Source organism: Manis pentadactyla, chromosome 1 (genome assembly GCF_030020395.1).
Source record: "Manis pentadactyla isolate mManPen7 chromosome 1, mManPen7.hap1, whole genome shotgun sequence".
Lineage (NCBI taxonomy): Eukaryota > Metazoa > Chordata > Mammalia > Pholidota > Manidae > Manis > Manis pentadactyla.
The window spans coordinates 1,983,265-2,004,778 of record NC_080019.1 but is presented as its reverse complement, the minus strand read 5'-3'; the positions used below and the strand labels follow the sequence as shown (position 1 = coordinate 2,004,778).

Here is a 21,514-nt window from a genome sequence, read left to right as displayed (position 1 = left end):
CCCCGCGCCCAGGACCCTCCGTCTCCACCCTCGGCGCCCATCTCCGCGCTCAGCGGTGACTGACTCAGTGACCGACCCCCTGACCTCAGGAAGGGGCTCGAGGTGACCTAAAGCAGGAGCCCCTGCCCTGCCGACGCGGGCCTGACCACCGCGCACCCCGCTGCCGGGGGACCGTGAGGCTCCCCGGATGCCCGGGGGGCGCGCGCCCATCCTGCCACCCGGGGCACCGGCGTCAGAGGGCACTCAGAGGTAAACTCATTGGTGAAAAAGAGAAAGAGCGGAAAACCAACCGTTCTCATTTCTCATTCTTAGATCCGCTGGTCACATGTCCCTGGAACAGTGTAACTCCACATGCAGGAAAACTCACTTTGTAGGAAATGGTTTCTTTTTACGCTTCTAACTGGTTCTTGTTTACACTCTAAAGGTAATACGACTTCTAAAAAAATAAAAGATACAGAAAAAAAAAACTATAAGAGCCAAACACGTAACAGGAAAACAATAAAAATGAATCTGGTGAATTTTTTTCCTCAAGAGATAACCACTCAAACACTACAACTCCTTACGAGTTTTTCACAGAGAAATGCAATTTGGGGTAAGAGGCAGGGGTGGGGGTGACGGATAGTTTCAGGCTTACTCCCGAGGGATGCTGCAGGGGGCTCCCCAGCTCCGCCCCCCCTGGCGGGGCCCTTATGTCCCCCAGGCTGGAGATACTACATGTGGTTAAATGGCAGGAACACATGGGATCCGCGCTCCCATCATCCCGCTTTTACTCAGAAGTCTGGCAGTGTCACTGCTCCTGTGACCCCCAGAAAGCCACTCCATCGCCAGAGCCCTTGAGTTCTGTCAGGAATAAATCTTGTTACTAAAATAAGCTGTCATGGCCACTGACACTTGGAGCCTAAGCTTGAGTCCACATCCCGGGCGTAAACCCTCACACGGTTTCAGGGTGAACCTCGGCTTTGATCGCCCAGGTCCTGGATGGCACTGACATTAGTGAGGCTGCCACTGAAGGGGTGGCTGGGAAAGGCACAGGGCACTCTGCACATGAACACAAATACTACCCCTTCCATCCAAAACATCCTAAATGATGAATTCCAGACACGTATCGACTTCAGACTACCCACCAGATTAACCGTTTTTCTAATAATGATGACAAGTTGCTCTAATGCACTTCGCCTCGTGCAGTCTCCCTCATGACCACCTTGAAACCTTTGAACCTTCCTAAAACCAGTACAAACTAAGATGAAATCCCAGTCGTAAAGCCTATTTTGGTTTTACTGTCATGCTCTAGTGTACTGAGCCCTGAGAGCAGTAACCGACTGAACAGGCCCCATCAAACAGTTCCAGCTGGTTCAAAGCCTCTCTGCGCCGACCCTGCTCCAGAACGGCCACTGCCTGCAGCTAAGGGACCCTCCAGCCACCTGCCCTGGACTTCCACTTTCCGCTCGCAGGATAAACAATGCTACTTAGAAGACAAAAGGCAGTGAAGCGTCTGACCCAGCATCTGGCCTTTCCCTACATAAGACAGAGAAAATGTGACTACTCACTACATTTAATGCTCATAGTGACAGCGATTAAAATTAAAAAGGTTTAACATTAAAACAGAAGGGAGTAAATCCCAAGGGTGAGCAGGAACCCTGGGACGTCTTCCCGTAACCTCCATCCACCTGGGAATTTGATAAACACTTTCCAGTCCGACGGGGCTGACTGCCCAGACATGTGAGTAGAAACTCTTCTTTCATCCTTCCCTTTGGAAATGTTATATATTAAACAGATCTGTTCAACTGTATGATCAGCGTAAAGCATTTTCTAGAGTGATTTTCACTATATACTAACTTTAGAGCCTAACCAACATGAAAAGCCATGTTCTCAAATACCAACTTGCTTCCAACCAAATAATCATTTTGTTCAGGTGAACGACTGTTTGACACGAGGTCCCTGCCTCTCTTTCTTCAGCCTCCCTCCTAACACAGTCCAGTCCATCTGAAAGCTGTATCGACCACCATCAAGCCCATGCTTATTCGGCAGACATTTAGCAAGTACCCACTACATGTAGGGTAAGACTACAAGAGGCGAGAGGAGTTTTAACTAGTTTGGGAAGATGGGCAATGTAGGTGAAATGCAGCTGGCATGACAAAACAACTTTAGTGTTGTACCAGATAAAAATAAAATCCTTCACTGTTTAGCAAAATTCTTTAGGCTGATTAAAAATGGAAAATCCATTATATTTTTATTGTTGCTGTTATTTATTCTTGCTGTGATCCTGTCACTGACAATTCATTCATCGTGCTAATGTTTTTATTGCTCTTCCACCATAAATAACTCATGGGATAAGAGTCACTCTCCAGTTAATAGCTCTATAAAAAAAAAAAGCCATCCGAGTTCTTTTGCAAATGAATTGTCACTATAAATGATACAATGTTCCTAAGCTTTTAGACAAATCTGGCATATTTACTTTACAATAAATTAAAATGTATGCATTAGACTTATTTTCCGACTTCTTTGCAATAAATCCAAAATATTGCATCCAGTCCATTCTATAACTCACGAGCTACCCAGCTAATTTCTTGTGCTGGCATTAGGAGCAAATCGTACTGAAGCTGCCAGAACATCACCCACTTGTGATCTACGGTCATGAGTCGAGGAGGATGAGGACTGACAGTTCACGCAACAGGTGAAAAACAGTCTCACCCTAAAACTATCAGCATTACTTGCAGACGTTAAAGATACACATCCTGTGTTTTGTTGCCCTTGTCTAGCTTGGATTAATACTTAGTCTATAGGCACACACCTGAACATCTACATTTGCTTTCTTATAGCACTAAACTATGTTTTCTACCTTTATCTTGCATCTACCTACCACTTCAGCATTTTATTAAAAATAATAATAATAATAATAAGGGGCATCTACCTACCACTTCAGCATTTTATTAAAAATAATAATAATAATAATAATAAGGGAGAAATGTGGGATTCACATATAAATCAAGTATAAAAATCAAATGAATATTCATATCTGACCTGATGGTTTATAGTTCATAATGCGTGATCAAAACCGAAAGTTTCTGTGATGACTGCCCTTGCACTGTTCACCATGTAAGAACTTATTCACTATGTAAGAATTTGTTCACCATGTAAGAACTTGTTCGTTATGCTTCAGAACATTGGAGACTGACGAGAATTAGGCTTGGGGTGGATTAATGATTGTGCATTGAGTCCCCTGTACAGAATTTTATTGTTGTTAACAACCATTTGATCAATAAATATGAGAGATGCCCTCTCAAAAAAAAAAAAAAAGATACACATCCTGGTAAAAAGCTGCACTCTAGACAGGACAAGAGTGTGAAGTGAAGATACACAGTCCCTTCTCCAGCTCGTTTCCTGTCACTCTGTCATTCCCCCTCTCAGCCTGTAGGGGAACTTCCCCAACTCCAGGTAGAGCTGAAACCCTGAGGGCCTCCGGGCTTTCCAGGGGCTCCAAGGAGACCCCCAGGGGTGATCCAAAGGATGCCAGGTACCTGTTCCAGGGCAGGGTCAGCACTGGGAACTAGCCAACCATCCACCTGTGCTTGGAGACCTAGAGATGACAGGCCAGAGAGAGTCATTCCAACCCCCACACCAGGCTTCAACCTAGTGCCACCACAAGGGACCGGGAGGTTGGGGGCTGTCAGTACCACACCACCCTCAACCCTGCTGACAGGAGGGGGCCAGGAAACAGCTGGAGCACCCAAAGGTCCCCTGCACCCTGTGCTTTGGGCCTCCAGCCTCTTGGCCCCGAGGTACTGCCTGCAGAGGTCCACTTAGACCTCTGGCGGTGGGGGGGCTTTAGGAGGAGCTGGGGACGCTGAGAAGGGGAAGCCTAAGAAGAGATTTGATGGCACAGCAGCCCCTTGAAGGGGACAATACTGCTTTCTTAACAATTAAATGCGTTTGCAAGTGGGTCTCACAAATACAAAAAAGTTTCATACAAGGTGCTGCCATCAAAAAGCCAGCGATCTTCGAATCATGTGACTTCTACATTCCTGCCTTGCCTGTTCTGTCACATTTCTAATACTCTAGGTTAGATAACTACTACTTAAAGGAAACCTATGCCTGAGCCAGAATCCTACAAGAAACAAGGCAAGCCTACCAGTAAGCATGCGGTCTTTGGGGGCTGCGCTGGAAGCGAGGCCAGTGGGAACACTGTCGGGGGGCCCCAGCCTGCCTCGCACCTGAGACGTGGCTCAGATTCTCCCAGTGGAGACTTGGGCTCCTCATTTTCCCATTAGTCTTCCCATAGACCAGGAAAGGACAGCAGATCACATTCCCAAGGAAAGTGAGTAGTGTAAGAGTAAATACAAGTGAAAATAAGAGACAAGAGACAGAAAGCCAGATAAAGAGCTTTGGAACCCGAGTCCTAGGACAGGACAGAGCTCGTGCCAGCGACCCCGAGCTGTGCCAGAGCGTGCGTGGCGGGGTTGGGAGTGGGTTTTCCTGGGCCAACTGCGCTGGGGCTCTGCTGTAACATGAACGCCTCCAGAACTGCCTTCGGTTCTTGGGCTCCTCCGGCGCCCTCAGGAGCAGGGGCCCGCTGCGAGATGAACTACAGGTTGGTAAATGGCTAGACAGCTCTGTTTCACGTGAACTCATACATACGGTGTCTCTTGTGGGCAATGAGCAATAGTGCACTTTAATGTAATTAAATTGATAATCATGTAACAGTGGAAGGTTCCTGAACACTGGCTGGGTATTCCCCTCGAAGCTTAGTCCATTTCCACTAATTGGTACTACAGACCAAAGTGCACACAGAATCGTAAATCACTGCAATCAATCACAGCAAGACAGATCTGCAGAGCCCTTTCATAGTCCACTCTGTCCTCTCTGTTGTTGCTAGCCAACATGCTTATCAACAATTCTTGGCTGTGCTTCTGAGCCACTTCACTCTGCGTCCCATACTTGTGAGCCACAAATCATAACTTCTATTCTGTGTAAGGAAACTGGTCCGTTTAGTTCACGAATATGTCAAAACATCCCTCAGTTTTTAGGGATGGTTAATTTCAAGACACCTTCAATATAGCTAATAAAACAAAAAGGAAGACTCACTGACATCAATAGCAGAAATGCTATCACATATAATTAATGACAGAAATGCTCTATTGCAACAGAGAACGCTTGAACCATGATGCTGAAAAAAACTGCCCCTAACTATTTCTTAGGAACCTTCTCCGTCAAAATTTTTCATGCATTCTGCCATACACTCATCCACAATTTATTAGCAGTTTGCCTTTTTGCCGGCTGACCCAAATCAGGGTGAAACAGGCTGGTAACAGATCTAAAACACTTCATCAGAGGGAAAAGCAGAATCAGTATCACGCAGACGGAGGCCAAAGTCTGAATGGTATTTCAGACCAACCAAGTGACCGACGGTATTCTTATTTCAAATGCCTGCCTCCAACATACTGCTTGTCGTTCTAACACCAATACCCAGCATGCAGCTCAACCAAGTTTACTGGCAACTATTATGTGCCAGAAACTATACTGGATCAGATTGAAAAGACTACGAAAGGGAAGCAGCAAAGGTTACATGTTCCTGAGAAGCAGGCATGGTCCAAACGGAGAGGCCCTTTCCCTGGGCCTGTAGCTGCAGCTGGGTAATTACACCTGCTTGGGACACACGTGAAGGGAGATGAGGCCTCGGCGGCGATGGACGGAGCAGAAACACAACCAGTCCTGTAATCACCTGCAGGGCAGCATTACCATTTGGGAGGGGCAGGGCAGGGGTCACCCTGCAGGGTCGCACATGTGCAGTGTCTTTTGTGATGGGGAAGAAAGGAGTTTCCGTGGCTAGGAAACGTCACTCCTAGGATTGGCTCCAACCGGAACTGTGACATCACCAACGGTGCCCTTCCCCATGGAGGCAGGTCAGGTGGAGGCCAGGGCCTTCCCGCTCCTGGCTGTGGAGCCCCTCCAAGGCCGGCCTGACAGCTCTCCCTGCTCCATGGGCACCCCACCAGCAGAGGGAGGCCCCAAGAAAGGAAGGAAACATCCATGGGGAGCAGGGCTTCTTAGCATCTCGTGTCCCTCAAATCCTCCAAACGGACACCAGCTCTTTCCGCCTCCTGCCAGGCCAGCATCTTACTTCCCATTCTTGCCCCCCTAAGTCTCCTGAGCCCCCAGAAGGTCTGTAACCCCTTCTCCCTCCCATGGCCACACCTCGGCGCCTCTTCCCAGCCTCTGCCCCCACAGCAGTCCCTGTGATCACACCGAGACTCCTGGTGTCACATTTATCCACAAGAAAAAAAAGAGAAAATAATTTCTCCCCTTCCCTCTTGATTCTGGTTAACAGCTACTTGAGAGAGAGCAGGGCGTGAAGCTCTCCAGCCCAGAACACCCCTCCAGCTCTCCAGGCTGACTTTGCATTTTCCTCCGTGCAGTCCTCGCGATTTTCCTGCCAGGGTCGCCACGGTCGCCGCGAAGCTGCAGAAGCCCACGTGGGCTGGAGAGCGCCGGGGCCTGGGTGCATCCAGTCGGCACTCAGACCCGTCCCGTGGCCACACTCCCGCAGGACACTGCAGGACACGCTAGCCTTCTTCGGGTGTTTGTTTTCCCACCTACCGACCAGCAATTGGTTCGTTTGATTACTTGCGTCCCCTGACCCCAACCTCCTCTGTCATTTGGTAGACAGGTGGTGTTTGGCCCAAGGGTATTATGAACCAGAAGAACAAAACTTCAAGCTGTGCGAGAGAAGAATCCAAGGGAGAAGCCCCTGTGAAGCCAGGTTTCTTACCACGGGGTTCCCTCCTGGACTCCCCCACCCCCCAGCCAGCCTTTCCAGGGCTCTGATCACACCTCTCGCACGCACCAAGCGCCCCTCCTCTGACCTTCCTCTACAGGTATCCCGCCCACCCTTTAGGAAGCCCCTGCACACGGAGGTGAGTGCTAGACCTGTCCCTCTCCTAGCAATAATTCACATCCCTGAGTCACGGCCTGGAGGCGTCCTGGGGGTGGGGGACTCGGCTGCGAAGGCCACGTGTGTCCCAGGCAGTGTCCAGGAGGGCGGGGCCTTGGGGCGGCCTCAAAGGGGCCTCCGGAAAGGGCGTGACGCTGCCAGCTGGGTCCCTGCCCATGCGACCCTTCAAGCGGGGCACCCTGTCCCCGTGAGTCGCAGACACCCCATTTGCTCTCCTGAGTTTTGCACCTGGCTAGCTGGTCAGACCACGCGCATGCGCACCTCTGCCCAGAGGACCACCGCCAAGGCTTGGTCAAAACCCATAATGAGGCGGAAGGATTTTCCTGATTCTGATTCAGACTCCTCGGGAAGCTTCACTCTCCGGCAAGTCACAAGACTTCAGGGAGGGGTGTTTGTTTTCTTTCACTCCTCCCCCGCCCCCACCCCACCCCCGTGCCCTTCCAGACGCCCAGGAACTCGGGGCGCGCACCTCGACCGTCCTCCTCCAGGAAGGGGTGAGGGCAGAGCTTCCGCTGTCCCACTCACGCTGTCAGAGGCTGGGCTCAGGATGGGCACCGGAAGCAGCACCAAGTAGAGCCCTGCGTGGTTCAGCACAAGGGAGACCAAGCCTCCCCACTGGCACCACCCAGACTCTCCAGGCTGTAAACTAAGCTGCAGCTACGGCAGGCACCGACGCGGAGATCACCGTGGCAATGGGCCAGAGCCCCCCACCCCCAGCCACACCCCTCTCTGCAAAAGGGACCAAGATGAGGCCACCTGAAGCTCCGGACTCAAAGCTACTAGTTTTCCACTCAAGTGCGATGTGCAGAGCGCCCTGGGGGGCTTGTTACAACTGCTGCCCCCAGACCACTCCCTTCAGGAGGTCTGGAGGGGTTCATTGTCCCCAGAGGAGGGGGCCCGGGAGCAGGGGATCAGCCCCCTCCACCGCGCCCTCCGCGGTGCTCTCAGCAGACAGTGGGAGCGGGCACAACTGGGGCCCTCGTGTCCACCCTTAAACGGTTAATCTTTCCTGCCTGGGTGCCATACTTTCAACAAAAAAATAAACAAAATCTATCGGAAGGAGTGACCATATAATTAGATGGTTATAACCCCACGGTGGAGGTGGAAGGAAACATGATGATAAGAGAACAATGGAATTTGTGGATTGATCAGCAACACAACGCTGAGCTGTGTGCCCTTACAGACTGATGCAACGAGTGCATCAGGCCAACTCATTCTGAAGCAAAAGGAAATTCACGGGGCCAAGGTCGAATCTGAGACTAAGCTTCCATCACCCAAAAGAGCATAACCATTTAGCATGTCGAATATGATGTGAGTCTGTTCTGGTGTTTTTTCTTTGCATTCTCTTTACAAATTTCAGGAATAATTTTAAAATTTAAGGAACTTTAAATATGACATGGTACATACATCTATCATTCATTTATTAAGTAAAATTGTACTGAAAACAAAAACACACAGATTGCTGAAACAAGCCCTTGCTGTCACACTGCCTACAAAGCAGTGGAGGAGCTGAAGAAAAATAAATCGAGGTCAGGTGTCAATATGGAGACAAGTACACGGCCCACATGAAGTATTCAAGAGGAAGTCACCATGGGGAGGTCGCAGGAGACCTGGCCCCGGCTGGTCCTCGAAGGCCTAACTTTGCCAAGGGGAAAGGGAAGACCAAAGATTCAAAGGAACACGGAGGCGTGGATTTGCACGGCAAGTCGTCTCGACTGGCCAGGATATGGGACACCAGGTTCTGACCCTGGAGTGCCAGGGGACACTGGCTGGGGACTGATTTGGAGAGGGAGATGGGCCAGGGCATGCTTTAACACTGGCCTTTATCCTGAAGGCACTCTGAACCCACTAAGGATTTTTAGCAGATGCACTGAAACGTAATCTGCTTAAAGAGAAGCCTGAAGAGGTACGGAAGGGGGGCGGCAGGGACCACAGAGAGAGGGCCCATCTGCAGGTGGGCCCTGAGGAGGGTAATGTAAGCTGAGCGTCGGGAGTCGGGACATCTAAGGGCAAAGGCAGTGCCAGTGACCAGCTGGATGACGGGGGACACACGGATGGATGAGTCGAGGTTGGCATCCATATCTATGGGGTGCAGAGCTGAGAAGATCGGGGTGCCAGTAACCCAGCTAGGTCGTTCAGGAGGAAGGGCAACCGCAGCTCCTGAGTTGTGTTTGGGACATGATGGGCTCAAGTTTCCGCAGGGTCACAGCAGTTAAGATATTTGGTTACACAAAAGGGTCTGATCAGAGGGAGATCTGGAGAGTATGGTGTGGGGCAAAGATGACATTCACGATATTAACAGCCATGGGGACAAACGGCCAGGCAGACACACTGACCAGTGAGAACAGGTGCGGGCGGACACACAGGATTTGGGCAACTACCCGCGGGCGCAGCCTACGTGCTGACCACCAACCTGAGGACTGAGCTGTGGAGTGGGTGAGACCCTCAGGCAGCGCCAAAGGGAGAAGCGCTACAGGCGGGGCGCGCCAAGGAGAAGGACCTGGGAAGGAGGACCAGCAGCAGTCGGAAGCAGGACGCACCAGGAAGGCCCGAGTCACGGGGCCCGGGGACCAGGAAGCTTCAGAGGCGAGGGCGGCAGTGCGGACGATTGAGAAGATGCCGTATCCACCTTCCCCCGGCCGGGGCGGCCTGGCTGTGAATGGGAACCGGGGCGAACTCCAGAACAGGGCTCAGGCGGTGCCAGCGACAATGGGGTCTCAAAGCTCAAGGACGAAGGTGACCCCAGCACAGATCAGGGTTTGGGGGAAAGCACGCAGGCTTCCCAGGGGCGACTGGTGTCTTTTAAAAGCTCGCAGAAAAAGGAGATTCGCGTGAAAAAAACACGGGCTGAAAAGTTACTGGCGCTCAAGTGTGTTGCCAGGCGAGACACGGTAAAGCTAACGTTCAATGTGATTTCTCACCTCACCTTTGGGGGGAAAATCAGGCTCTGACCCTCGAGCGCCAGCGCTCCCGGCCCCCGGCCCACCCGGAGGCCCCCCGCACGCCCGGCCCACCCCACCCGCAGGCCCCCCGCACGCCCGGCCCACCCCACCCGCAGGCCCCCCACACACGCCCGGCCCACTCGCAGGCCCCCCGCCGCCCAGCCCACCCGGAGGCCCCACACACGCCCGGCCCACCTGGAGGCTCTGCATCGCCTGCGGCGTCGCGGTGGGACCGCGGCCACCTCCACCTCGGGACGCCACCTGCGCCGCCCGAGCATGCTCAGTCCCGTCCCGACCGTCTCTGCGGGCCCAGCCCGGCGCCGGCGTCGAGGGCGCCGCTCCGTTTCGTTTGCCGGCACGCAGAGGAGGAAAGGACCTAGGAGCTGCCTACAGGCGCTCTCCCCGAAAGACCCGGACCCGGAGGCGGAGGGCGGACGGCCGCAGCAGCCGCCAGGGCCGTGCGGTGAAAGTCCACCTTTCCGGGCTTTCGCGACAACGCGAGAAGTGGGCGGTGCGGGAGCAAAAGAGAGGATGGGGCGTGGTCGGAGGCGGGGCCCGGGCTGGGCTAAGGCCGGGGGAGGGGAAACGGCGTGCGGGGCGGGGCCATGGGCGTGACAGGAGAGCGAAAGGGCGGACGGAGCGTGGAAATGGGCGTGGCCAGGGGCGAGCCTCAGGGTTGAAAGAGTGGGTGGGCGTGTTTGGGGCGTGGCCTAGGGAGGGCGGGGCGGAGGAGAATTGGAGGGGAAGGAGCGGGGTCGGGAGAATAGGAGGGCGGGGCCGGGCCTGGTCGCAGATACTCCGGGTCCCCGGAGTCTACGGAAAAAGCCGCTTACACCGCAGGGTCTGGAGACCAACTCCTGCAGGCGTTCGTTTTGAAAACTCATTTTAGAATGACCCATCTTTCTTGTTTAATAAGCACCATATTGTTCATTAGAGAAAACCTAGAAACTACAAATGGAAACAGAAACAAATTAAGCTCCCAGGAACGCCATCCTGCAGACGGCGACGGGGGACCCGCGCGGGCTGCCGACTGGTCAACGGAGTCACGGCGAAGGCCTAACGCGCTTGCCTTCCGGGAGGCCCGCGGCGGAAGGTGCCTCCCCGCCCCCCGGGGCGCTCCTGGAAGCCGGCCCTGCGCGCCCAGCCTCGGCGGGACGCGGCGCCCGGAAAGGTCGCGGTGGGAGCCGGGGGCACCCGCCGGGCAGGCACCAGGCACCCGCTCAAGCCACTCAGCGTCGGGAACAGATGCCGTGGGCGCGGCAACGGCCGCAGCCGTGCGAGGGGGCCACGGGCAGGGAGCGCACCCCGCCTCTGGGGCACCGAACTCAGCACGCTGTGCCCGCCCCGCCCCTGGCCCCGCCCCTATGCGGCTCGCCCCGCGGCTGCCGCGAAAACCCGGCGGCGACGGCGTCCGGCCCCGCCTCCTCGCTGCCCGGCGACCGCACTGGGCATGCTCGGCGCCAGCCGGGCTGCGGCAGGTGGGCAGCCTCGCGCTCCCGGCCCCGCGGCGCAGCCCGCATTGCTGCCCGGCGCCGGCGGAGGCGGCTCCCAGGACGGGCGGCTCGCTGGGCGCGGTGCACGGCAGCTCTCGGGTCGGCCATGGCGAGGGACCCACGGCGGCCACCTGCGTGGCAAGGCAGCTGCAGGTCGGCGGGGCGCCCAGGGCTGGCGGGGGCGGGGGCGCAGGGCGGCTGCGGGGGCGGCAAGGGTCCCCTGGAGGCTGCGGGGGCTCGATGTGCGCGGGGACCCGGGGGGCTGCGCACAACCGTCGCCGAGCTGGCGCCGAGCTTCCCTTCGCGGGGCGCCGGGGCCTTGGGACCGAGGGGAGGCGGCGGCGCGTCCGGGCTCGCGGGCCCCGTGCCTCAGTTTCCCGGACGGGGGCGGTGTGCTGTTCGAGCCCGGAGGCCCCGCGTACGGGGTAGAGCGCGTCCCGGGGCCGCGGGGGCCGCTGGCCGCCGCCTCGCGCCCTCGCTCGGAGTTTGTCGCATCTGACTCGGTAGCGAGTTGACCGGATTGCTTCGTGGCGTGGACCGGGCAGCGGGATTCATCGGCTTAAAAGCCAAAGTAATCGCAAAGCTGATTGAATTGACTTTAAGCTCGACCACTCACCTGCTTTCCTTTCCGGAAAACTTGAGCTTGCAAGTTACAGGATTAATAAAGCCGGTGAGCCGAAGAAGAAGAGGTGTGGGTCCCATCATGGGTGGGGTGTCCCTGTTTCAGGGAGCCTGTCAGCAGGGAAGTTGGGCTACCGGAGCCCCTTTATTTTGTGTTATCTCAGCTTTATATTAAGAACTTGGAAACCTAGCGTTGCAGTAGCGCAATGGTTTTTGTAAAGTTTTCTCACTTTTGTTTCTAGATGAAACACATTTTTTTTCCGTTGTTACTATACTGAACATTGTAAATTGTTCAGGTGAAATGCAAAATGGGAGAATTATTTTCAAAAGAGGGAAAGTTAAATCAACGTAGTTTTGCAGGCATTTTATTTTTACAGAAAATGCAATTTCTAAGTCCCGCTGCGGTTTCTACTGTTGGTTCTTCCTAAAACATTTAATACCATTACCATTTTCAGAGGTGTTGGATTTAATAGGAGCAAACAATCCTTACTATAGGGGAAATAGTTCTACCTCTAAAGCTGTATTCTCAAGCCTGTTCCATAACACGGGGTTCGCTTGTTTCATTTATTAAGCTTATTACAAAACTTTGTTTGCATTCTTGATAGGCCTTAATAGATTTTTGAGGTGCAGTAGCTTTTCACTGATTTGCGAGTAGCCTTCACTGTTTGCTCCTACCTGCGGTGGCTCCAGCTGTAATTCCATATACCCTGGGTGACCTCCCCAAGCGGGCACTAGGCTGAGCCTACACATGACCGAGATTTAATAACAGGAAAGGCTTGAAATGTCCAGTCGATAACAACAATACTAATAACATGATTAATGTTTCTACAGATTAGATGGGCAGCCCTCCATTTCAGCCAAATAGTTCAGTTGGTGGTGTTCATTGCTCCAAAATGTATTCCCAAGTACATTTATAGAAAAATTTGGAACTTTGAAAAAACCGAACCCTAATATTGAGAAATTTGAAGTCTACCATGGAGTGCTTCCTTTCTGCACGAGGAAGGATCCTGCACAGCCAGGCTTGTGTTCTCAGGCCACTTGCCCAGCTGGCAGTCAGCTTCGCACTCTTCCTGACCGAAGGGAAGCAGCAAGGCCTTACTTTCCCCTTTTTAAATGTGAGGTTAAACAATAGGCTGCCTTCTGGATCTAAAAATCCTACTTTCTCAATGTTGGGAAAAATGATGAAATTTAACATAAAGGCATATTCCAACACTGCTTGTGGCTTCAGGAACTCCCTGAGGGAATGGAGTCCCCTGACCTAAAACTATCAAAACCAACAGGATTTAGGTTGAAAAGGGGTTTTATTATTGCTAATAAACATAGCAAAGTAGACTTTGTATTTAAATTAGAAAACAGGTGATCCTGTGCCTTTGTATTCTTTTCAAGTGCTAGGCACCTAAGTTTTGGTTTTATTTCCATGTGTCTGTACAGTATTTCTGTACAGTATTGTTAGTGATGTCAGATATTCAGAGCAAACTATTGCCTTTAAAAAAAGATCTTCCCCCAATGCAAGTGGCCTTAATTTATTCAACTCTCCATTTGGCTTGCAGTTTAAATACTTGAGGCTATTTAATCTTTGCTTAACTTGAACTAACTGTTCTATTTTTCAAGTGCAAGAACTTCCAGATCCTGAGATACCAAATAAATATCGTGGCAAGGTCACTTATAGCCTCTAGCATAGGACAGTCAGATTTGTTCAATGACTGTCATTTTTTTGGAATTCAGAAATCATGCAGATGTCATTTCCCTCGCGTGACATCTGGCCAAGCCCTTGGTGTGCAGCTCGCCAAGCCTGAGAAGACACTTAAAACACTGACAGTGTGTGATCAGCGGCAAATCACATTAAAGTTGACAGTAGTCTTAGGAGCAAACGGTTGACTTTCAGTTTGCTGTAATACTTCCCAAGAATGGTTTAAATTAAAGGATTAAGCTATTGGTTCATTACGTGATAATAACCAGTCAAGAGCTGTCAGAACCAGTTTCTAAGTTCTAATCAAAACTGAAGTCCCGTGAATTTATTGGTCTTGCCTCTGCCTCCACCTGAGGTCCTGGCTCATTAAAAATATCACATTTATTTCTCTTCCCCACCATCTTTTATAGTTGGGTCCCTGAGGCTGCAGAAATGAGTAAGACACAGTCACTCACAGTCTAGTCAGAAAGACACAGTGGAGGACAAACCACAGTGCGGAGTAAGTGGTCCAGGGCCATGTCTGTACACGGGACCAAGGACCAACTGAGAGGGATGAGCCTCTGGAGCTAGAGGAGAAGGGGCCTTGTGCAAATGGGGGCCCTTCCATAGGCTGTTGAGGAATAGGGAGGCAGTCTTCTAAGAGAAGTGGCCCTCCAGGCAGAAGGCACCCTTAATGGTAGTTAGAATAATGCCCTCCCAGATGTTCACTTTGGAACCTCACAGGTGTGATTCAATCGAGGATCTTGAGAAGAGATTATTCTGGATAGTGGACCTCCTACAACCCCAGGGTCCTTACACATGAAAGAGGGAGGGGGTGACCCTGTGAGAAAGACCAGAGTGGCCAGTGCTGGGGTGGGAGGGGTCCCTGAGCCAGGAGTGTGGGCCGGGGCAAGGGAACGGGTATGCCCCTCAAGCGTCCAGAAGGGAGCAGCCCTGCCCCCACCTTGATCGGCCCATTGTGCCCCATGCTGGATTTCCAACCCACAGAACTGAAAGATAATACATTGTGTAAGTCCCTAAGTGTGTGACATGGTGCCCCAGAGAGGAGCCATAGAAAGCCGATACAAGTCTGTCCAGAGAAAGGTTTGGTATTGTGGGAGAATGGACAGGGCAGGGAAAGGGGAAAGTTGTGCTTTCATTGTGATGAACTTGATGTCAGGCAAAGGAGTTTGGATTTCACCCTATTAGATGAACAATGGGAACCCAGCTAAGGACTGTTAAACGGGAACAAACAGTAACGGAATGCTACCAAACGGAGCTTCCTAAAAGCCATGTACGGCTAACTCCCGGGTTTCTCGGGGCAGTTTGTGAAAACGTGTCTAACCAGAGGTGGTCAGTGACAAAATCTGGAACCAGCGTGTTGTGTGATTCAGTTCTCTGAAGTGCTGTGAAATGACATCTGTATGCCTGTGTGAAGTTAACTGCTTAAGGAAACATTTATTCGCTATTTGTAATAAAAGGTCATAGTAAGGCGGAAGGGCCAAGTCACATTGTGACTACTTTGCTTCTGCTCATTTTCCTCTTAGCAGGCAGCTGGGGCCTGGCTGCACACCATCCAGAGAGCCGTGGAATTTAACATCGTTGCCTGAGAATGACATGGTGTCGCTCGGGCCAACTCTGACCAGTCAGGAGCAGCTGCTGGCAGTGTGGTGCGCTTGTGCCGGCTCGGCCGGGAGGCGGCCGCGATCCTCGGCGCCATTTCCCGTGGACTCTGTGGTGGCGGGGGGTGAGGAGCAGCTCTGACACTAGACGGCCTAACTTCTGTGTTTTAAAATTAGAAATCCATTCTTTCCAAACATATCTATTCAGTCTCTCTGATGCATAAGGGCTAATGTCTATCCTGTAAAAACATTCAGTTGGCATCTGTGTGTGTCTAGAAAACCTAAACTGAAGAAATCTCTACATTAGTGTTGAAGAGTGGCTGTGAATGGAAACTCAGCTATGTGTTAGGAAAGTTAGTAAAAGGAAGTACATTTTTTTCAGACAACATGGTAAAGGAAGCCTCGGGCTGGCAAAATCTGATACTAGAAACAGCGGGATGTGATTAAGATTTACCTGAATAAAAACAGAACTGCATATTTATACTGTGTAGCATAGCTTTCTAAGACCCTCACCCACACTTCCCCATGGACTGGTGTAGTGATTATTCTTTTCAACTGTAAAGGACTAGCTCAGTGTAATCCATTCCTTCCTCCTTGAATGTCCTCTGCCCTGGTCTCTGGGGTACGTGCTCCTGGTTGTCTCCATGTTTATTATTTGCTCTTCCCATCTGTGGCTACTGTGTTTATTTTCCCTCACGATGCATCTGCAGCCCGTACAACAGTGTCTCCCAATCCCTGTGTTCAGGTAAGTCTCCCATCCATTCACTCATTATCCATCCATTCATTCAATAGTGATAACCTGAGAGCTTATAATCTAATGGAGGGACAGACATGCAAAAAAGTTATTGCAGTGGAAATAATGAAGTTTTGGGTAAAGGTCACTAGGCGCAGGGTGCGTGGGGCCACATGGAGCCCTGGAGGGCTTTCATGCCAAGGCTGGAGGCTGGGTAGGGGTCGGCAGGTACACAAGGTTATGAAGGGCAGCAGGCCGGCTGGAGATACAGAGGGGCTGCGGGACTACGGGACTGGGGTTCAGAAAGGGTGATGACGGGGGCCTGCGCAGGGGAGGCTCCCGACATGGGGTTGGAGAGGTGGACAGGAGTCGGATCCGGAGGGTCATGTACGTCCTGCCAAGGGCTGTAGTTCCTGTTTCCGACCTGATCTTGCAGAGTCAGCTGACTTCAGCAACACCATGGTGCATGGACCGGGGTCAGGCCAATGAGAGGCGAGTCTGTTAGAGGGGCACAGGGACACACCAAGGAGGCAGTAACTCTGGGCAGGGACAGCTAGGAGGGTCCTAGTTGCCTGTCCTGGGATTGTCTGTGTCCCTGCCACGGAAGTGCAGAGGGCACAGCCCCAGGGGACTGTGGCCCTAGAGCAGTTCTCAGTGCCCCTCCTGCCAGGACTGGCTGTCCCTGCAAGTGCTCAGCCGGAGGCCCCCGAGCCTCCAAGTGGGGAGCCCGCAGCAGACTGAGCGAGGGACGGGGTCAGTGTCTCGTCACGGCGCTCACCCTTTGTAAGGGACGCAGGGAAGAAAGGAGGTCTCAGTCCCGTGGTCCCCCAGCTCCTGCACAGAAGGGTTTGGGGCTTACCCGTGAGCCTGGAGGTGCATCCGTGTGGGGCAGACTTCCCTGATCCCCGCTTAGATGGAAGCGCGTAGAGGCTGGGCTGCAGCTGGCTCTTGGCAATCAGCAGAATCGCAGCAGCTTGCCGGGCAGGCACCAAACACACTCCCCACCCTCTCCTTCGTCAAGGATTCGAGCTGGGCACGGTTGCTGGATCCACCCAAATTTTGAAAAGTATTGCTCTGACGTACAAAATAAAAATAACAGTAATATTACAAATATTAAATAATCGTTTGCTGTTGCCAGCGTTAACCGCTGTGCCCAGGCTGGCCTCTTGCCCACGGATAACTGTGGCAGGTCACAGGAGCCCTGGAGAGGGCCAGCGGACCCGGTTCTGCAAGGGCTCGGGTCACTTGTCGGCAGCGTGGCCTCTGCCTCTGTCACTGTCCATGTAAACAGAACCCACAGCCTGCCCGTGTCATAGGGTCGTGCAAGGCTCGGACGGCGGCGTGTCTGTGGGAGGGTTTTGTGAGCTGTAATTGCTTGTGGAGTGTAGGGACGACGCCGGGCTCTCAGTGAGACGTCAGCTGGAGTTTGAATCATGGTAGCTCTTCTGATCCGTTTTTCCCTAAGATCCAGTTCTTAGTTGAGAGTCTATTAAAGATACTTGGCATGTGTGATCAGAGAAATGCTCATTATGCAATTCCACTTTGCGATAATGGGCTGCCAAAGGAGGAAGAAGGAAGAGCTTTTTTAACTAAGCTCTCCAGTTATTGAGTGTATGTTTCCAACTAGATGAGATTTTATTCTGATGAAAGAAGAAACTCCAGGCGAGCCAGGCTGGACGCCGTGGTCTGAGCAGAGAGGCGGGGAGCAGGGGCGTTTGACATTTTGAAGCGTGAATTAAACAGGCCACCGCGTTATCCCAACAGTGATAAGCACGTGTGTGCCGTGCGCAGGGGGTAGTCCTCTGAGGTTCACTCAGCCCAGCCAGCGGGTGGGCCGGGCCGCAGCCCCGCGCCCCCCTCCCGCCCGCCAAGGAGACCGCTGCTTGAAGAAGCCTTGGCTTATCTCAAAGGCAGCTTTGTGGTAACAAGTAGACAAAGTTACCTAGAATTTCAAAGTGGGATTTGTAGGAAATGCAGGGCAAATGTCAAAGCCCAGGAAGTTAGTGGTGCGTCCGAATGAAAGGGCATACATGATAGCAGCTCACGCAGCAGACACTCAGGTGGGACACTGGCTGTGAGCAAAGCACATTTCTAGACACTGGGGGGCATGACGGCGGGCGATGCCCACAGCCGAGCCCCGCAGGAGTGCACACAGGGTCTCCGTGCCACGAGAAGGCAGGCAGCAGCAGCAGAAAGCAGAGGGCTGGCTCCCCCCGGGATGTGCAGGCAGACAGCCAGGGGTCAGCACCTCAGTGAAGCATCTCCCCAATGTTTCCACGGACACCCCTGGCCACTCTGCCAGACCAGAGGAGAGTTCTGACTCCCTAGTGTGTCCAGGCTTCCAGATATCCATCAGCGCCTGCCTGGCTTCACTGTGGATGTATTAAAGGCGTCAAGACCATCTCAGGAAATGGACTTGAGATGAAATTAAAACAAGATTGACAGTTGGCAGAAGTGCTATAGGTGAGCTGGTGACATAACTATGGGGCTAGAATGAAAACCTGAATCTCCCTATGTGCACAGTCCAGATAAGTGGGGAATATGTTTGCAGAATCAGGATTTTTTTTTAAGGGGAGGAAATGCAAAAAAAAATGGTGGTAGAGACAAGTAGAGGAAGAGCAGCAAGTGGAGCTTCTGAACCAGCTTCAGGCTGAATATGGAACCTGATAATGACAGTGTCAGAGATTAAAGGCAATGCTGAGACAGCACCCCAGCCCTTTCACCTGCACCGTGATGTGTTCTGGGGATGGACTGGGCAGCGTGGACACATCCCCCCCATTTGTGCTCAGTTTCTGGGTTTAGTTTATTCCCTGGACCATCAGATTTCTGAGGAAATCTCTCTCTGATCAGTTGAGGATTTGCATTAATTGGGCCCCAAACTATTTTAGCCTGTTCATTTAGAATGAGAATTCGAAGAAGTTAAATACACACTCACACATCAACAGACTCTTCTAGAAGACAAACTTATGACTGGAAGAGCCCTCACTGCATTTCTTACTGCTGGAACACTTTAAAAATAGCCTTTAGGAAGCCAGGAGATTTTAAGGTAATCCAGGCCCATTGAGGGCATAAGCTTTTTACCCTGACTCCGAGCCGCTCTACTGTGTGACCATGGGTGATTGCTTACCTTCTCTGGGCCTCCCTTTCTCATCTTGAATAAAGAAAACCCTTCATGAAAAGATACCCAAGTTTTTCTAGATGTGATATTCTAGTTATGTGAACAAATATAGACCTGTTTTTATCTTGCCTAGTGATAATTTTATGTGTAGAGGAAAACCTTTAACATAATTCCTTTTGTCCTTTTTTAAACATATTGCTGAGAGCTTTATTTTATATCATTCCTACTTTTAATCAGGAAAACATAGCACGTAGAAAAAAACGTGCTGAAGAGCCAAGAACGGCCTCTTATGATCACGCGCCATCAAAAACACAGACTGCAAAGACGGTGTCTTGAGACACCTTTTTAGGCTTGAGAAACAGTGATCAAAAACATCCATTTTTACAAAGTATGTGCCTTTGGTGTATCAAAAAGTAACAGCGCAGAGTCGTGTAGAGGCCGTAACCCTCATGTGTTGACGGGGCAGGAATGGCCGCAGCTCCTCCCAGAGCACATGAGTCGGAGCCCGCCGGCCGGGCATTCCCAGCAGCCCCACATGGCAGGGCAGGTATTTTGTTCTCCGCTTTCAGTAGTTGGAAACTGTCCTGACACCACACAGTCCGCAAACAAAGGCGTTCCAGGAACACCAGAAGCCTCCTGTCCGCCTGTCCTCATCCCCGCCAACCCGAGTGCCCCCCCCAGCAGTGCTGCCCTGTCACTCTCAGCAGGTGGCTGCTCCTGAAGGGAAGGGCCCTGAGGCCTGTCCCGGGGACCGTCCCCAGCCAGGACTTGGGGCTGCAGTGGAGGATGGGCCTAGACCCGCGGGCCAGGTATGCTCTGCTGGTCCCGCTGAGCAACGTGGGGTGGCTGCGGCCCTTGGGGCAGTTCCCTGAGAGACCACGTCGGGGGGCATCCAGGTGGCAGGCATGCCGCAGACGGTGCTGGGCACTGGCCCCGGGCGTGTGGGCGCCCCTCACCGAGGGCCGCCGGGAAGCCTGCTGCGACTCACCTGGAAGCGGGCGGCCAGGCCTCCCATATGTCCTGCTTCCCGCGCCTCTTTCGGGTCTGCCCACCCCCCTCCTTCCCAGAGCCGTTCATGGCGCCGGTGCCTCCTTCCCTGCTGGCATCTACACCATCAGCCATGCTCTGAGCAGAACTATCTTTCTAAACACAGCCCTGGCCGTGCCGCTTCCCGCCTTGAAAACCGTGGGGCGCCCCCGTCCCTGGTTACGGCGCATTCTCATCATCTGGACCAGCTGCATCCCCCTTCTCTCTACACGCCATCTGGGTGCCTGTTCACATACATGTCCCCTTTTGGGCCAGGCCCTCCCCGGTCACCATTCTTTGGATGTGTTCCTCCTCCTCGGGCCGGCTTCCTGTCCCTGGTGCCAAGCGTCACTTTCCCTGGGAGGTTCTTCCAGGCCCTTCCAGACCACCTGAGCCTCCGCTCCTGTCCCCCAGTGGGTCCCTGACACCTCTCTGATGGGGCAGCTACCACAGTGTCTTGTGTTAACTCTTCTCCCTCCCGGTTAGGTTCTCGGGTGATGGGGAGGGACTGCGTCCCACCTCCACACTCCCCATCCCCAGCAGTGGGCCTAGTGCAGGGAACTTTCCCAGCTAAGTGCACCGATTGGGAATGAAATGACCTGCCTGGGTGTTTCTGAAAGTAGCCTGCAAACGGTGCTCTTGTGTGACTCTCCTGTAGCCGTCCCACTTGCCGTCCAAGTCCAGACGCGCCTTTGCGTGATGAGGGCATCGAGAATTCCTGCAGCGACTTGAGAACGTGACAGAAGAAAGGAGGACAGTAGGAGCCTCCTCCTGTGAGTGGGTGGACTCAGATGAAACCGAGCCGACTGGCTCTTCCGTGGTTCCGTCCTGGACCGCAGTGGTCACTACGGGAACGGCCTTCCGCAGGTTTCCTGACCTCTGAGTCTGGGTCCCCATAATCCACATTCAGACATGATTTTAACTGCCTGAAAACTTAGTACGTGTTTATCTCGAATGAAGTTAGAGGAGAAAATGGGCTGGTGAGAATTTTGTGTTACGATTTTTCCTGAAAATTGTGAAAGAAAATCCTTTAAAAATGCTTGCTGCTTGGAGGTCAGTGACAAGGACCTGCAATCATCCCAGGAGGAGACAGCCTTGCTGCACCAAGATGGTTGGTTCTGCAGGACAAGTGGGGACAAGTGGCAGAAATTTGGGGACAGATGCAGACAGGAGCGTACAGCTCACCACTTTGACCCAACTGTTCTCAGTTGTATGCAAATATAATTTAAGGGACAGAAATGGGTATTTTTCAGTTTTGGAGTTGTGTGTTTGTATGTGTATAAAAAGTTTAAAACTGTCAACAGTGGTTGCCTTTGGAGGGAGGCCTGAAGGCCTGGGACG

The 21,514-nt window shown here is 52.6% G+C and overlaps 1 protein-coding gene and 1 long non-coding RNA gene across 9 annotated transcripts in view; one reads left to right on the top strand and one right to left on the bottom strand.

Moving 5' to 3' along the window:
• The window catches only part of LOC118915292 (uncharacterized), a 31,842-nt gene extending 21,332 nt beyond the window's left edge, over window positions 1-10,510 (bottom strand). Inside the window, exon 1 of one of the 7 annotated variants that reach the window (XR_008997799.1) lies at window positions 10,087-10,510. This is a non-coding gene — a long non-coding RNA (uncharacterized LOC118915292). The remainder of the gene's footprint in view (window positions 1-10,086) is intronic. The other 6 variants (XR_008997788.1, XR_008997795.1, XR_005026022.2 and 3 more) reach the window with 6 other exon arrangements.
• Window positions 10,511-11,313: 803 nt separating this feature from the next.
• MFAP3L (microfibril associated protein 3 like) overlaps window positions 11,314-21,514 on the top strand; it is a 29,739-nt gene continuing 19,538 nt past the window's right edge. Inside the window, exon 1 of one of the 2 annotated variants that reach the window (XM_036890943.2) lies at window positions 11,314-11,537. In XM_036890943.2, coding sequence (XP_036746838.2) covers window positions 11,342-11,537 — 196 coding nt within the window. In that variant the 5' untranslated portion in view covers window positions 11,314-11,341. Of the gene's footprint in view, window positions 11,538-18,260; window positions 18,493-21,514 lie in introns of those variants that run through there. The other variant, XM_036890944.2, reaches the window with a different exon arrangement.